The sequence below is a fragment of the Xyrauchen texanus genome, chromosome 34 (genome assembly GCF_025860055.1).
Source record: "Xyrauchen texanus isolate HMW12.3.18 chromosome 34, RBS_HiC_50CHRs, whole genome shotgun sequence".
NCBI classification, from domain to species: Eukaryota; Metazoa; Chordata; class Actinopteri; order Cypriniformes; family Catostomidae; genus Xyrauchen; species Xyrauchen texanus.
In genome coordinates this window covers 39,358,469-39,375,333 of record NC_068309.1, presented here as the reverse complement: position 1 = coordinate 39,375,333, position 16,865 = coordinate 39,358,469, and the positions used below count along the sequence as shown (strand labels likewise).

The following is a 16,865-nucleotide window of genomic DNA, read 5'->3' as shown; positions in this document are numbered from 1 at the left end:
AGGGCAACATAACTGGCAATGAACACCCCAAGCACTTTAGTTTTTGTTTCGTGTCTCTCCGAACTAGCAGCGAGTGCCTGTTTAAAGATGGAAGGGATTGTATCTGTGTGGAGTTTTGCGCTCACCTGCGGCTCTGTGTGCACCATGCGCTATATTGCGCATAAATAAATAAATAAAACACTTCAGTTGAATAAAGCTGCTAAATCACAGATTCAAAAACATTAACAGAATTTAAACTAGAAGGTAATAATGTTACTTAACCAATCTGAAGTGGTTGTTGCATTTTCATCAGTGGACTCTCACAATGAAATGCATGCTGCTTTTTTCTTCATTGGATCATAAGCAAAGAACATGAAACATAACTACTGTTGCTCACATGTCGCATGTTTTAAAAATGCACTCTTTTAACATTTTAAAATATGTTTTCACTGTAATGTTCTAATTGCAAAATAGACTGCAGAAGATCAGGTTTGACCTTTTAAAATTTAATTTGAAACAGTTTTTGATATAAAACAAAGCATATATTTTATAGCCACACACACTAAAACATTAAATACTCCTCCTAGGGAATTCATGAGACTGTCACCACATTTAGACAACATTATGCCAAGACATTGAAGATGCTAAAATGTGAACAGATTTTTGATATATCGAACTGTGTTGTCTTGACGAGGCATTAAATTAATAGCAAAAATGGAAAACAGGAAGTATCTCATATCTTCTGTGTGCAATGTGTGATTTACATCAAAATTGAGATATATGTTTAGTCTTGGGGGCTAAACACATGGATGTGACTATTTTGGGACACGGCCATAGAGACTTTAAAACAGTACTCTTGTATTTACTCAGAATGCTTCAAATGTGTAGAGGGGGATCTGTAGTCACTGTAAACTTTGTATATATAGAGATCTCATCAAGCCGGACAACTTTCACACTGACAGTCATAAGTTCTGCCCAACAGGAAGTCAGCCACTTTGGATTGTTTGAAAAATGCATGCTCTAGAATTTGAAATACTCCACCTAGGGGTGTCATGTTACAGGTACCAAATGTGAGCGACATCATGCCAAGACATTTACAATGCTAAATTGTGAACTAATTTTTGATATATCGAACGGTGTTGACATGGCGACACAAAGTATTGTAAAAAAAAAAATGGGAAAAAGTGTTTAATATTTTCTGCGTAAATAGCGTGATTTAAATACAAATTTAGCCGTTTGTTTGGCTTTGCAGGCTGATCACACTGATGTGGCTATTGTGGGTCACGGTTGTAGCACCTCCAACTGGCAGAAGGAAGTGTGGCACTTATAACAGACTATGATTACCTGAATTATGTTTACCTGAATTGCTTCAAATGTTTTTAGAATAATGTCAAGACAGTGCAGATTTAAAATTCAGAAGGTATTCTTGAGCTCTTAAAAAGTGTTGCCATGGCAATGCATTAAACGTCATATTCCATTTTATGTATTTCATGTGTTTTTGAGGTACTTGGCATGCTTGAATTTTCATGATATTTTTCACACACAGAGTTGTTGGCCATCAGGCTTGCACAAAAGTTGACACATTAGTGTGGCAGGGGAGCTCTGTAGCACCACCTTTTGACAAAAGGTTTGACTTTCTACATATATTGTTCTCATCAAGCTGGACAACTTTAAAAATTACAGTAATTAGCGCCGCCCAACAGGAAGTCTTTTAAATTGCAGGCCCTGAACTTTTGAATACTCCTCCTTGGGGATTCATGTGATTGTCACCAAATTTAGGCAATATTATGCCAGTTGGCAAAAATTGCCAACTGATTATTGATATACTGAACTGTGTTGCCATGGCAAGGCAATAAATTAAGGTGAAAATGTGAAATAGGAAGTTCCTTATATCTTCCGCTTTGTATGATTTTGATGAAAATTCAAGCCGTATGTTTGGTAATGGAGGCTGATCACATTGATGTGGCTATTATGGGTCATGTTTATAGTGCCACCAGCTGGCAGCAGGAAAAATGGCACTTTTAACAGACATAAATTAGCCCTCTTTTGTTTACATGAATTGCTTCAAATATTTTGAATAATGTCAAGACACCGCTGATTTAAAATTGTCAAGGAATATTTTATACCTTAAATAGTTTTGCCATGGCATCACATTAATTGCTATTATTCCTTTCTTATATTTTGGTCTTTTGAGGCAATTGGCATTCTTCAAATTTCATGAAATTTTGCACAAACATCACAGTGATTAGCCATTAGGGCTGGGTAAAAGTTCATGCATGGGCATGTAGGAGGGCTCTATAGTGCCCCCTTTAAATCGGTATGTTAGACGGCCCCTTAGCAACCCCATTTTGACCTACTGTCACCACAATTTGTACATATGTAGTTCTCATCAAGTCAGACATCTTTCATAATTATAGTCATTAGCTCCGCCCAACAGGAAGTGAGCCATTTTGGATTTTTTAAATATTGCAGTCTCTGAACTTTTAAATACTCATCCTAGGTGATTCATGATACTGTCACCATATTTAGACAACATTATGGCTAAGATGATATGTACATATGTAGTTCTCATCAAGTCAGACAACTTTCATAATTATAGTCATTAGCTCCGCCCAACAGGAAGTGAGCCATTTTGGATTTTTTTAATATTGCAGTCTCTGAACTTTTAAATACTCATCCTAGGTGATTCATGATACTGTCACCATATTTAGACAACATTATGGCTAAGATGATATTTAAGATGCTAAATTGCAAACACATTTTGATATATCGAACATGGTTGCCATGACGATCTCAACTCATCCAGAGAGATGGAGAATGTATGGCCAGAGTTTCAAGTCGTATGTTACTTCCTTGTGCAACAAGGCTACACCTGAGAGCAGCAATGAGCTGCGTCTACACACGGCATGTGCTGGAAGCAACGGCTAGATGGATCCCTGTGATTTAGATCAAAACTGAGATGTATGTTTAGTCTTGGGGGCTAATCACATGGATGTTCCTCCACCTGGCAGCAGGAAGTGTGGCTCTTACAACAGACTTTAAAATAGTCCTCTTATATTTACACAAATTGCTTAAACAAAATTGTTTAGAATAAGGTGAAATAACAAATGCATGTGTCCACCTTGCATTTTTTTTTTTTTTTGTGAACTCTTGCGGTTAACCATAAAATGTATTCCTCCTACACACTACACGACTTTCAAAGATGTTGGATCGTGCTACCGTTCATATTACACAACTGTCTGTCTGGTCATGGAAGTCGTATCGTTTTCAAATTACATGACGAATTGGCGACAGGGGTGAACACATTACAAAACATTTCACTATTGACGAATCTCCTGCCGGACTCCAAATTATATTTCACAACAGAGTACACGCGAGATGTGATACAAGATACGAAAACAAATTCATGATCATATGTTATGAATTTCAGAATATGATGTGTATGTTTTTAATTGCCTAAAGACATCATATATTTTATGGGTTACAATATGAAAAAGTACCTCCTTCTGAAAAATCGACCTATCTGCTTACCTGATTGTCCAAGTGATTTGGAATTTCTCTCCAACTCTTCTCTTTCTCCCCCAGATTGTGGTAAAGTTCAGATGAAACATCAAATATGCACTGACGCTCCTGCCAATGTTCCACTAATTTTTCCTCCATTTCTTCGGTCCAATGAGACTGTATTGATATCGCAGCCATGCTAGTTGATGTTTTATTGCAGGTACATCAGGACTCCTCCCACTGAAACTTCCTGTGCCCCGTTTCTTGCTCTCTCATTGGCTGTAGGTCAATGCTGCAGTTGTATTCAGTCAAAACATATTTCACATTGCACGATTTGGAATCATCAGACAGGTCCAGATATTTAACATTGTAGATATCTTGCTGACATCTGTGTGGCGGCGCTTATCTCAAATCGCGTCTTTGATAGTTCATACATTGCGATCGTTGCTCATGGGAGCGAGCTCCGATTTGCCTACGATTTCAGACTTTTGTCGGCGATCTCCACAAAATTGTCAGTGAGCGAAAATCAGGCTTAAAATCGTGTAAACTCGGCATTACCGTGCATATATTTGGGCCATTAAGGCTTATTTTTCTTTGTTATTTGTGGTTATTGTGAATTAATTGGGGCTATTGGCAGTGTATGTGTTGGCTTACAGAAAGAAAGTTCACCTTTTCCCCTGAATGGTGGCCTGGGTTTATAACAATGTTACCAATTTTTCATGTGAACCACGTTACAGACTAAACTGCCAGTGCGAAAGCCCCCTTAGCAGCTGTTCGTACAGAATGTGCTCTTTTGTTCCATAAGTGATATTTTTTTAATTGTTAATCTATGTACACATGCAGACGCACCTCTTTTGCTGCTGTGTCACAGGCAAAAGGCAATGGCCTCTTTAGTTTCCTGGAAACCACATTTAGTTTTTTTCCACTGTAATTTGAAAAGAGTGACAATAAAGCTGACTTTGACTTACCTTCCTGAGTACACGCCCCCAGAAGATTGACTATATTGTCATGCGGTCCAATATAACTTAAGATCTTCAGTTCAGACATGAGCGCTTCTTTTTCTTCAAAGCAGGCACTAGCTGTGTGGTTCAGAAGAGAATGCATTTGCTGTTTTTGTTATTGATATTTGTTTACTTACTCTTCATTATTTTATATATAAATAAACTGAAGAAAAACAACATTAAACAAAGAATTAGCAGGTAAAAACAACTGTTTATAAATTGGGTTGACAAGTCAGTTAATGGAATTAGTGTCAAAGTGTTTGTCATTTCAGCGAGACAAATGAATCTCACAATGCAATCAGTAATATATCAGTAATGCAATGCTTTGACCAGGCAGGTGACACCTCTGTCAATGTTTTTAAGTTGGTTCTTGCTGTTCTCGTTTGAACCAGTGTTGCCTTGTGGTAGGGAAAACCTTTTAATGCTTCCTTTTTTAGTTATTTATTTTCAAACTTTATTTTGTAGATAATTTTAGTCTTGATTGTGCTATGTTTTGTAAACGTTATACTGTGAAATGTAAGATTAAAGTTTAAAAATCTCCCATTGACTAAAAATTGTATTACCTGAATCGGTATCGGCTCCGATACTGAAGCTTTTATACGGATCGTGTATCGGTCCAACGAGCCCGATCCAAATCCGATACTGTGTGTTAGTCATGTTTGTTACTGTGAAGCTCAAAAAATGACATAAAAGGACCATTAAAACACAATTTAAGTAGTTCATATGACTCGTACATTTTATTCAAAGCCACTTGAAGACGTGCAATAGCTCTGTGAATTTTTTATTTTTTTTATTTTTTTTATTTATTAGTTTATTTGTCAGGGACCATGCACAGTTCAAGCCCTGTACCAGAGTTAGCTATACGGCTAATTTACATCTGTGGTCCCTGGGCAAGGAAAAGTAAAAAGACAACATAAACACACAGTACTCACAAAAGGCTGTGTTTAATAAGTAAATACAGTGGGTACAGAAATTATTCAGACCCCCTTAAATTTTTCACTCTTTGCTATATTGCAGCCATTTGCTAAAATCATTTAAGTTCATTTTTTTTCCTCATTATTGTACACACAGCACCCCATATTGACAGAAAAACACAGAATTGTTGACATTTTTGCACATTTATTAAAAAAGAAAAACTGAAATATCACATGGTCCTAAGTATTCAGACCCTTTGCTGTGACACTCATATATTTAACTCAGGTGCTGTCCATTTCTTCTGATCATCCTTGAGATGGTTCTACACCTTCAATTGAGTCCAGCTGTGTTTGATTATACTGACTGGACTTGATTAGGAAAGCCACACACCTGTCTATATAAGACCTTACAGCTCACAATGCATGTCAGAGCAAATGAGAATCATGAGGTCAAAGGAACTGCCTGAAGAGCTCAGAGACAGAATTGTGGCAAGGCACAGGTCTGGCCAAGGTTACAAAAACTTTCTGCTGCCCTTAAGGTTCCTAAGAGCACAGTGGCCTCCATAATCCTTAAGTGGAAGACGTTTGGGACGACCAGAACCCTTCCTAGAGCTGGCCATCTGGCCAAACTGAGCTATCGGGGAGAAGAGCCTTGGTGAGAGAGGTAAAGGAGAACCCAAAGATCACTGTGGCTGAGCTCCAGAGATGCAGTCGGGAGATGGAAGAAAGTTGTAGTAAGTCAACCATCACTGCAGCCATCCACCAGTCGGGGCTTTATGGCAGAGTGGCCCGACGGAAGCCTCTCCTCAGTGCAAGACAAATGAAAGCCCGCATGGAGTTTCAAGATGGTGATAAATAAGATTCTCTGGTCTGATGAGACCAAGATAGAACTTTTTGGCCTTAATTCTAAGCGGTATGTGTGGAGAAAACCAGGCACTGCTCATCACCTGTCCAATACAGTCTCAACAGTGAAGCATGGTGGTGGCAGCATCATGCTGTGGGGGTGTTTTTCAGCTGCAGGGACAGGACGACTGGTTGCAATCGAGGGAAAGATGAATGCGGCCAAGTACAGGGATATCCTGGACGAAAACCTTCTCCAGAGTGCTTTGGACCTCAGACTGGGCCGAAGGTTCACCTTCCAACAAGACAATGACCCTAAGCACACCGCTAAAATAACAAAGGAGTGGCTTCACAACAACTCTGTGACTGTTCTTGAATGGCCCAGCCAGAGCCCTGACTTAAACCCAATTGAGCATCTCTGGAGAGACCTGAAAATGGCTGTCCACCAACGTTTACCATCCAACCTGACAGAACTGGAGAGGATCTGCAAGGAGGAATGGCAGAGGATACCCAAATCCAGATGTGAAAAACTTGTTGCATCTTTCCCAAAAAGACTCATGGCTGTATTAGATCAAAAGGGTGCTTCTGCTAAATACTGAACAAAGGGTCTGAATACTTAGGACCATGTGATATTTCAGTTTTTCTTTTTTAATAAATGTGCAAAAATATCAACAATTCTGTGTTTTTCTGTCAATATGGGGTGCTGTGTGTACAATAATGAGGAAAAAAAATGAACTTAAATGATTTTAGCAAATGGCTGCAATATAGCAAAGAGTGAAAAATTTAAGGGGGTCTGAATACTTTCCGTACCCACTGTATATAAAATTAATGCGCAGCTCCAGCACGTCAGTGAATGGCGCGGCTCTGTTTACACACACACTCGCAGCTAATTTTGGCCTTCACGCGGTGCACAATATTTGAGCATTACTCACAAACAACATCTCAGATGTAGATGCTCAAAAGTTCGGTTCACTTATAATATACATTTAGAATGGCACTGGAGGTGCTTTTTCTTTTTTCTTTTTTTACCAGAATTTGAATAAGAAGTGAATTAAACTAATGTGAACTTGCCTACAAACAGACACACTTACAGGACTTCATTGAGAGTTCAGAATGTCAAAATAAAAGCGTGAGGGTTTAAAAGTTAAAGATGCACGATTGAGATATATTACTATATATTACTATTATAATATATTATTATCATTTGTTCACAAATTATTATAATATTTAAGTTGAATGGGTTCTAAACTGTGTGAATGAAAAGTGAGCTGATATCTTACAACTAAATAAAAAAAAGAGATCTGAATCCTTTAAAGTCCAGTTGAAAAAAGTTTCATTTTGCTGATACATTATCTAGTATATTAGTTAACACGATTTTCTTAATAAGATATACATTTATATTGAAATAATGTGTAGTTAGAGGTTTTGTTTTTTTACATATTAAAGAGTACACCCAATTAGTTCCACACAATAATGTAAATATATTCTAAACCGATTATGCAAAAAAAAATAACACTGGTATCGGATCGGAATCGGTATTGGCCGATACTGAGATTTCCGATATCTGAATCAGATCGGAAGAGAAAAAGTGCTTTCGGTGCATCCCTAGCAACGATGACATCATGATATTTCAATTCAGAATTCAGATTTTTTTTTTTTTCAGACATCTATTTGCATATTGAATTGTGATTGGTCTTGTCTTTGTTGAATCTATTTAAAAATCTATAGCTGATGAGGTGTAACATTTTTGTTGATTCTAGTATGCATCCGACTGACAACAGGACATATTCATGAAAACAGAAAGGTTGTTTTTATTTACACAATATTAAAACAAAAACTTTAACACAGTTCTACTGTTGGCGTGTAAGCTCTGCTGTTTACTTCAGGGAATGCAAATCTAGTTTTCACTTCTCTGCAAAAATCATATTCTAAATGACTTGTTTGTTTGGTCTTGTTTTCCAGTAAAAATATAAAAACTTTTTTTTTTTTTTAAAACAACACTGTTGAAAATGTTTCGTTTTTTTTTTTTTGTGCCACAAGATTGGCTTGACTTTAAGGTACATTCTCTGAAAAAAGCTTTAGTATTTGTGCAGGGTGGCTCTAGACCATTTTGACTGGGGGTCAAAATTATGTTTTATATGTTAACATATATAACATCTAGGTTACGGATGTAACCTCCATTCCCTGATGGAGGAAACGAGACGTTGTATCGAAGGAACGACACTAGGGGTCCAATTTAAATCACACCATGCGCTGAGCCGTGTACGTGTACTGCTGACACAGGATCTGGCAGGTACTTGACGTGCCAAAATGACCAGCTGTATCAGACTGCACATACCGTTCCCCAATGCCCCATAAAGTCGTCAAAATCCCTATAGTTACTCTAGACAGGGGAACAAGACGATGCTTGCCAACCTGGGAATGGCCGAGCCTAGCTGGACCTCTTTTCTCTCTTTGTTTCTCACATAGAGTCAACGACTGGGGCCCTTAGACCCTGCAGAGACACCTGCCCAGAGAGGGGGAGGTAAGAGTGGTGACATACACCACATGGGCTTTTAGGTCACATGTGGGAAGTGGCGCAGTGGTAGATCCCGCCTCTTCGGAGGGAGGAGTTGCTACAGACATGGCGACCGGGGGGCAGTGGGAACTGCCCAAGGGAGACGCGGGTCCGCTCGTAAGGGGACCGTACCGTGGAAAATACACACGGGGAAAGTCCATGTAGGAGCCCTGACCTGTGGAGCACCTATTCCAGTACAGGGTATATCTAAGTACCTGCAGAGGACTGGGTCGGCGAATTCTTCCACTGAATTTCGCACCCAGAGGGCTGGGGAGGAGTCATCCAGGGAGCCGTGTGATTGGGATCGCCTGGGAGAAAAAGCACACAATTTTACCTCAACCGAGGGAAAGGGCGCTAGGTGCAAGCGATCCACCCGGTCAGTCCGTCAGCGTGTTACCGAGTTCTACTGTCTCGGACCTGAGAAAACACGGGACGAAACTGACTCTACCCTGAGATTGTAAAATTTCACAAAGGTATTAGGTGTTGCCCAACCCTCTGCTCTGCATATGTCTGCCAGGGGGATGCCTCTGGCCAATGCCCATGAGGACGCAACAATCCTTGTTGAGTGTGCTCGGACCCAAAATGGGGGTTCACGGCTTGGGTGTGATAGGCCAATGAAATGGCGTACACCACCCAGTGGGAGAGCCTCTGTTTGGAGACAGCATTCCCTTTCCGCTATCCATCAAAACAGACAAAGAGCTGCTTAGAACGTCTAAAGCTCTGCGTGCGATCCAAATAGGTACGCAAAGCACGTAACAGACACAGCCACGAAGGGGCCCAAGAGGACCACTGAGAGATCCCAGGAGGGGAACAGGCTTGGCCGGGAGGGATTTAACCTCCGGGCGCCTCTTAGGAACCTGATAATAAAGTCGTGCTTACCCAAAGACTTGCCAACTACTGCGTCGTGGTGGGCTTCAATAGGAGCTACATACACCTTCAAGGTGGACGGGGACAGCCTCCCCTCAAACCTCTCCTGCAGAAATGAGAGCACTGACCTGACTGTGCACCTTTGTGGGTGTTCGGCCCGAAAAGAACACCAATTCGTGAACAAGCGGCAATTTAGGGCGTAAAGTTGGTTGATCGTGTCTGCGATGGCAGGTGGTAGAGCAGCTAGATCTTCCGCGTCCTGTCCAGGGGCCAGACGTGAAGGTTCCAGAGGTCTGGGTGCAGATTCCAGAGCGTGCCCCGTCCCTGAGAAATTCCTCAGGGGAATTTGCCAGGGAGGGGCTGTTGCGAGGAGTACGAGGTCCGAGAACCAAGCCCGGGTGGGCCAATAGGGAGCCACTAGAGTGACATGTTCCTCATCGTCCCTGACCTTGCACAGCACCTGTGCAAGAAGGCTCACTGGGGGAAATGCATACTTGCGCAGCCCTGTGGGCCAGCTGTGTGGCAGTGCATCTGCCCCTAGGGGAGCCTCTGTTCGGGCATACCAGTGCGGGCAGTGGGAGGTCTCTTGGGAGGCGAACAGGTCTACCTGAGCCTTGCCGAACCGTTCACAAATCAGCTGGACCGACTGGGGGTGAAGCCTCCACTCTCCACTGGGCAAGCATTGTCGTGATAGAGCGTCCGCCACCATGTGAGTGTGAGTGTCGCGCAGCGACTTGAGTTGGTAACAGGTGAGTTGTGACATGTTGCAGGAGCGTATGCCGCCTTGGCGATTTATGTACACTATCGCGGTGGTGCTGTCTGATCTGATCAAGACGTGTTTGCCCTGAACCAGTGGGAGAAACATCCGCAGGGCAAAGAATACAGTCAACAACTCTAGGCAGTTGATGTGCCAGTGCAGCGGGGCCCCTTTCCAATGGGCTGCGGCTGCGTTCCCGTTGCACACGGCGCCCCAATCCAATTTGGAGCCGTCGGTCGTGACCAGGGCGCATTGGGACACCTGCTGCAAGGGGACTCCTGCCCGCAGAAAGCGGAGGTCTGTCCAGGGTTTGAATGTTTGGTGGCAGGCGGGGGTGACCATCACACTGTGCGTGCCGCGGCGCCATGCTCGTCTCGGGACTCGAGTGTGGAGCCAGTGCTGAAGCAGTCTCATATGCATCAACCCCAGCGGTGCGACCGCCGCGGAGGATGCCATATGCCCCAGGAGGCTCTGGAAATTTTTTAAAGGGACCATAGTGCTTGGCCTGAAGGCGGCAAGGCATTTCAGCACTGACTGCGCGTTCGTTGGTGAGGCACGCTGACACTGAGACTGAGTCTAACTTCATGCTGAGAAAAGAGATGCTCTGAACCGGGGTGAACTTGCTCTTTTTCCCAGTTGACCTGAAGCCCTAAGCGGCTGAGGTGCCTGAGCACCTGGTCACTGTGGGAGCATAGTAACTCTCGGGAGTGGGCTAGGATGAGCCAGTCGTCGAGTTAGTTGAGTATGCGTATGCCGGCTTCTCGGAGTGGGGCAAGGGCTGCCTCTGTGACCTTCGTAAAGACGCTAGGGGACAGGGACATGCCGAAGGGGAGGACCTTGTACTGATACGCCTGGCCGTCGAACGCGAACCGTAGAAAGGGGCGATGTCGAGGCAATATTGAGACTTGGAAGTACGTGTCCTCCAGGTCTACCGCTGCAAACCAATCTAGATGCAGGATGCAAGTTAAAATGTGTTTTTGCGTGAGCATTTTGAACAGGAGTTGAAAAGCCCGGTTGAAAACTTGCAAGTCCAAGATCGGTTGTAAGCCGCCGCATTTCTTGGGTACGATGAAGTAAGGGCTGTAGAAACCCTTCTTCATCTTGGTTGGAGGGACAGTCTCTAAAGACTTTGAGTAAGAGGGTCGCGATTTCCATGCGCAGGGATTTGGCACGTTCGCCGTGTACTACGGTAAAGCGGACACCCCGGGGGGGGCTGGCAAACTGAATTGCGTAACCGAGTCGGATGGTCCTGGGTTGGGAAGTGAAAGCCAAGCATCCAAGCTCCGTGCTAGGGGCACTAACGGGACAATTCTTTTTTACATAGGAGGAGGTCCGGTGGAGGCGTCCTCTAGACTCGTCAGAACCGGCCGGCCGGGGAACAGTCGTGGGGCTGCAGGCGGGGGGTCCGCGTCCAGCATGCCGTGACTGTTGACGTGTGGTGGCAGAGTGCCGTGAGAATGGAATTTGAGGGCCAGGTAACCCAGAGACAAAGGAAATAGCTCTTTTATTGAGAATGTGGGGCAAATGAAATGAATTCAAATAAGGATTCTCCTCCCGGCCCTCCATGGGGGGACGGAGTGGTCTACTTACCAGCTCCGGAGCGAACATCTTGGTCTATGGGTCGACCGTCTCAGCAGTGGCTGGGTGCCTTCCGGATCATCGAGGGGGTCTGTGAGATGGGGGTGTGCGCTTCCTGCGGGGCTCTCGACACGGGGGCTGAGAGCTGGGCCCGGGTTGAGGCGGAGCTGCATGTTTTTTAGCCGCAGGAGGATGCGGCGGAGCAGGATGTGTGAGATGCCCTGTCTGCCTATTCACCGCTGAGAACTGCTGGGCGAAGTCCTTGACGGTGTCGCAGAAGAGGCCAAACTGGGAGACAGGGGCTTCGAGAAAGCGTGTCTTGTCCGTCTCGCGCATCTCGACCAAGTTCAGCCACAGATGTTGTTCCCAAACCACAAGTGTGGCCATTGCCTGCCCGAATGACTGCGCTGTGGCCTTTGTGGCCCTGAGGGCGAGGACTACCTTCATGCAGATCTTTGAGTGCCTTGGCCTGGTGGACTTGCAGGAGGGCCATGGCATGCAGGGTGTAAGTGGCCTGTCCGGTGACGCTGTAGAGGATAGGCAGGCTGGCTGTGAGGCGAGCCGCTGTTGCCTCGAGCCCGGACGGGAGTAAACGAGCATGCTGGGGGGGCGGGTGGTTCGCGGGGGCATACCCAGCGAAACAGACCCCGCTGCCATCCCCCTCCATCGCCGGCCTCGTCGTCCTCAATCCCGTGGAAAGGAGCGACGCGGGGGGCGGCGTTCCTTCGGTTGAAGGAAAGCCGCAACCACAATGTTGCCATGGTCATGTTCTCGCAGTGAGAACATGAACCATCCACAAATGCTGCCTCGGTGTGATCACAGCCCAGACACACGAGACAGCGCATGTGGCCGTGTGAAACGGAGAGCACCCTACCGCATCCAGGAACTACACAGGGGCGGAAAGGTATCTTTATAAAGAAGCATCCTGAAAAGGACGTTTAACGCCGCTGTGTATTGCTCTTTTAGAGGACAATACTCTTTTAGAGAAAATCACTCTTTTAGCAAAACACTCTTTTATGTTTTGCGCTGTCGAAGCGCCCAGGGGCAAACTGCACTGCCGTGCAGAGAAGGAGAAAGCCACTGAAGTGCGCCGTAGATCCAACAGCAGTATCGCTCAGAGGTAGAGGAACAGGTGTGTGACTCGCAGCTCGCTGCATACAGGACCATCGGCTCCGGAGAAAATTTCTGAATGAAACGGATGCATTTCCCCGCCTTTATACCCGTATGTCCAAGGGCGGGACATGCAAATTCTATCTGCCAACTTCTCATTGGCCTTTTTTCATAGATTAGAGGTATATTCGGCGCTCAAGAGAGAGACCCCTAGTGTCGCTTCTTCGACACAACGTCGAAGTGAGTGACAGACGGGGAACATAATTTGCTGTTTTAATATTCGTGGCATAAATTTTTTTAAAGACAACCAAAGATTCACCAAATTTGAGTAAAAATTTACACATTTAAATTTTATAAACAAACAGGCTCATGGAAAATGTTTCAATTAGTGAATACACCCTAATATTCTGGTTTTACCCCCAAACTTTAAGCCATGCTGTTCTTTAGATTGACTAATGCGGTAAACTTTTTGGGTAAAATGAATGATAGACTACATCAATATTTTAGGTTAGTATTTAAGCTGTAGGATATAATCAGCATGTACAGGTCTTGTAAATGGACACCATTTCCTTTAAGATACTTTTAAGAATTTTTAAGCATATTTTTTTATTCACTCGTTCATTTTAAATGGTCCATTTTACTATGAGTTTAAAAAGTTTGCATGCATCATAATTACATGACCAATAAGATATGGATGTCCAGCAAAATAAGGATGTCCAGCAAAATCAATAAATAAACTTAAATTGGTTAAATGCAGCAGCCAGAGTGCTGACTAGAACCAAGAAATATGATCATATTAGCCCCATTTTATCATCATTACATTGGCTACCTGTTCAATTTCATATTCATTTTAAAATTCTGTTAACTACGTACAAAGCTTTGAATGGTCTAGCTCCGCATTACTTAAGTGACCTTCTACCATGCTATATTCCATCACGTTCATTACGATCACAAAATTCTGGCCTGTTAATAGTTCATAGAATATCAAAATCCACAAAAGGAGGTAGATCCTTTTCATATTTGGCTCCTAAACTCTGGAACAGTCTCCCAAACACTGTTCGAGATGCAGACACACTCTCTCAGTTTAAGTCTAGACTAAAGACTCATCTATTTAGACCTCTAATTTATCCTCCAACCCTCAATTAGGCTGCTTTAGTTAGGTCTGCCGGAACCAGAAACCAGAAACATTGATCATGATCTATAACTCTGCAATAAATTTAATCTATGCTTATATTATTCTATTTGTTTCCCTGTCTCAACCTTGGGACTCCTATCCTGAGGTGATCAGAACCAGCTGGATCCAGCACCATTCCTGCTTCATGTTGGACTCCACTGCTACATGTCTCTGAGTGATGACAATTACAATGGACTTCAGAGGATGAACTGATGCCAACTCCAACCATAAGACATGGGATACATCATATGCCATTGCCTGAACCTTGGATTTAGGATAGACCTCACTGAAATTACCGGCTGGTTGAACTGCGATACACCACATTCATCTCTGCCTGCATCCCCTCTATCTAATGATGGACTACACTCTTATAATGAAATACATAAACTATCAATGAATTGCCAAAAAAAAACCTTCATCAGCTAAACTAACAAGGACAATTGCATCTATGTTAACTTATGCAGTTAATCCAGGATTAACATTAAAGACATTAGTCATTCATCTTCCATTTCTTACAAAATCTTTGTTTAAATACTGACCCTTAACACTTACTTAGTTTAATAATGTTAAACCATGCCTTGCACTATACATATTTAAGTAATATTGGCATTATATTCATGATGTTAGCCAGAGGGGAACTGGCCCCCACAGTGAGTCTGGTTTCTCCCAAGGTTATTTTTCTCCATTAAACAACACCTTATGGAGTTTTATGTTCCTTGCCACCGTTGCCTTCGGCTTGACTGGGTTTCTAAATACAATTATTATTTAATTACTTATTTTTAAACACAATTCACAATTGTATTTTATCAAACTACACAATAATACCACTAAGACTTTATAGATATTACAGTTTCATTTTCTATTAATGCATGATTTTCTGTAAAGCTGTTTTGAAACGATGTGTGTTGTGAAAGGTGCTATACAAATAAAAATTACTTGACTTAATTTACTGTATGCTTGTTACGATTTATATTGTGGTACATCGCAAATGTTTGTACATTTTGATGCAAGTGGCTTATTTTGAGCTTAATTTTCAAGACCAGATTGCTTGCATTTCTTGTGAGATCTGGCAATGCGGCAATTGGTATTTCACCAACCCCTTAGTGCACAGTACTGTAATTTTAATACGAACGTTTTTAATCGCAATTTTATTCTAACTGGTAACCGTTTGGAAAGGAGGCAGCAGACCTTTTGAGCCGGAACAAAATTTTTTTTATTTTTCTCAGAACAAACCGAAATGAAAAACATAGTCATACGCAAAAAATATTGTAAAACGAATGCTTGCCAAATAAGGGTTTTTTGATAATAATGCAGGAAATTGTGCTATAAAGTTAACTTAACTCACGCTTACATTTACACCAGCACATGTAATCCACATTAAGTAGAACTGAATCTGGAGCTGGCAGGTCCAAAGATGCTAAACTAAACCAACCTTATCTCCAGAAGTTTTTGGCTCGTTATTCGTTTGACATTTGGTTTCTCCTCCCCGTGTGCTCTGGAGCCAACAATTTTACAACCATATCATTAGCACAAGTAGGTTAGAGAAAATATGACTATATCATACAGGCATAAAACACTGAACTCATACGGTCAATGCTAGTTGTAGCTGGAGAATTATGAAAAAAATACTCCTATGGGCTTTCATGAACTAGCACAAGTATCCAAAGTATTCATAATTAATTAATTATATTAAAGTGTAAGTTATGCATACAATTTACAATCTTTAGAATGTGTAAATGTTTTTTTTTTACTAAGTGTTTAAGACAGATCATGCAAGGCAGTTGCACTGAACACTTAAACACCAATGATGTTTTAGCACAGTGTGTGGACTGTGATAATCTCTTATGAAACACAAGGGAATATTTTATAAATATTAAACTTAAATTAAACTTTACCCTGCTAAATATTATGCAATCATAATGTATTGATCTTGTGCAGTTCCCCTTCTGTCACTCACTCGACGTTGTGTCGATTGTAGTGATACAAGGGGTCTTTCTTGAGAGCCTCACATACTTCTGGATTTGATAAAAGACCAATGAAAAATTGGCAGACAGAATTTGCATGTCCCGCCCCCGGACATACGGGTATAAAGGGAAGTGGACGTGCATCTGTCAGTCAGATTTTTTCTTCGGAGCTGATCAGTTGTGCAGCAGGAAGCTGAGTTTCACTACTGCTCCACTCACCTCTACCAGAGCATTGCTGTGGGATCTACAGCAAGAGAGTATCTAAGTATCTAAGAGAAGTATTTTCCCCCTCTAAAAGAGAGTGTTTTTCATTTTTAAAAGAGTAATACACAGCAGGCGTTGAAAGTCCTTTTCAGGACGCCTCTTTATAAAGATGCCCTTCCACCTCTGTGTAGTTTCTAGATGCAGTCGATATCTCTCCAAATCTGATGGTCATAGACGCTGCCTCGTGTGTCTGGGCAGTGATCACACCGAGGCAGCGTTTGTGGATGGTACATGTACTCACTGCGAGAATATGACCATGGCAACGTTGCGGTTGCAGCTTTCATTTCTCAAAATGAATGCTACTCCAGCCACACCCCGCATCTCTCCTTCTTCCCACGGGATTGAGGATGACCCGCTTG

The 16,865-nt window shown here is 42.6% G+C and overlaps 1 protein-coding gene across 2 annotated transcripts in view; it reads right to left on the bottom strand.

Annotated features, from left to right (window-relative positions):
- The window catches only part of csf1rb (colony stimulating factor 1 receptor, b), an 87,075-nt gene that overhangs the window by 55,523 nt on the left and 14,687 nt on the right, over positions 1-16,865 (bottom strand). For both annotated transcript variants that reach the window (XM_052104325.1, XM_052104326.1), the window contains exon 13: positions 4,449-4,559. In XM_052104325.1, coding sequence (XP_051960285.1) covers positions 4,449-4,559 — 111 coding nt within the window. The remainder of the gene's footprint in view (positions 1-4,448; positions 4,560-16,865) is intronic.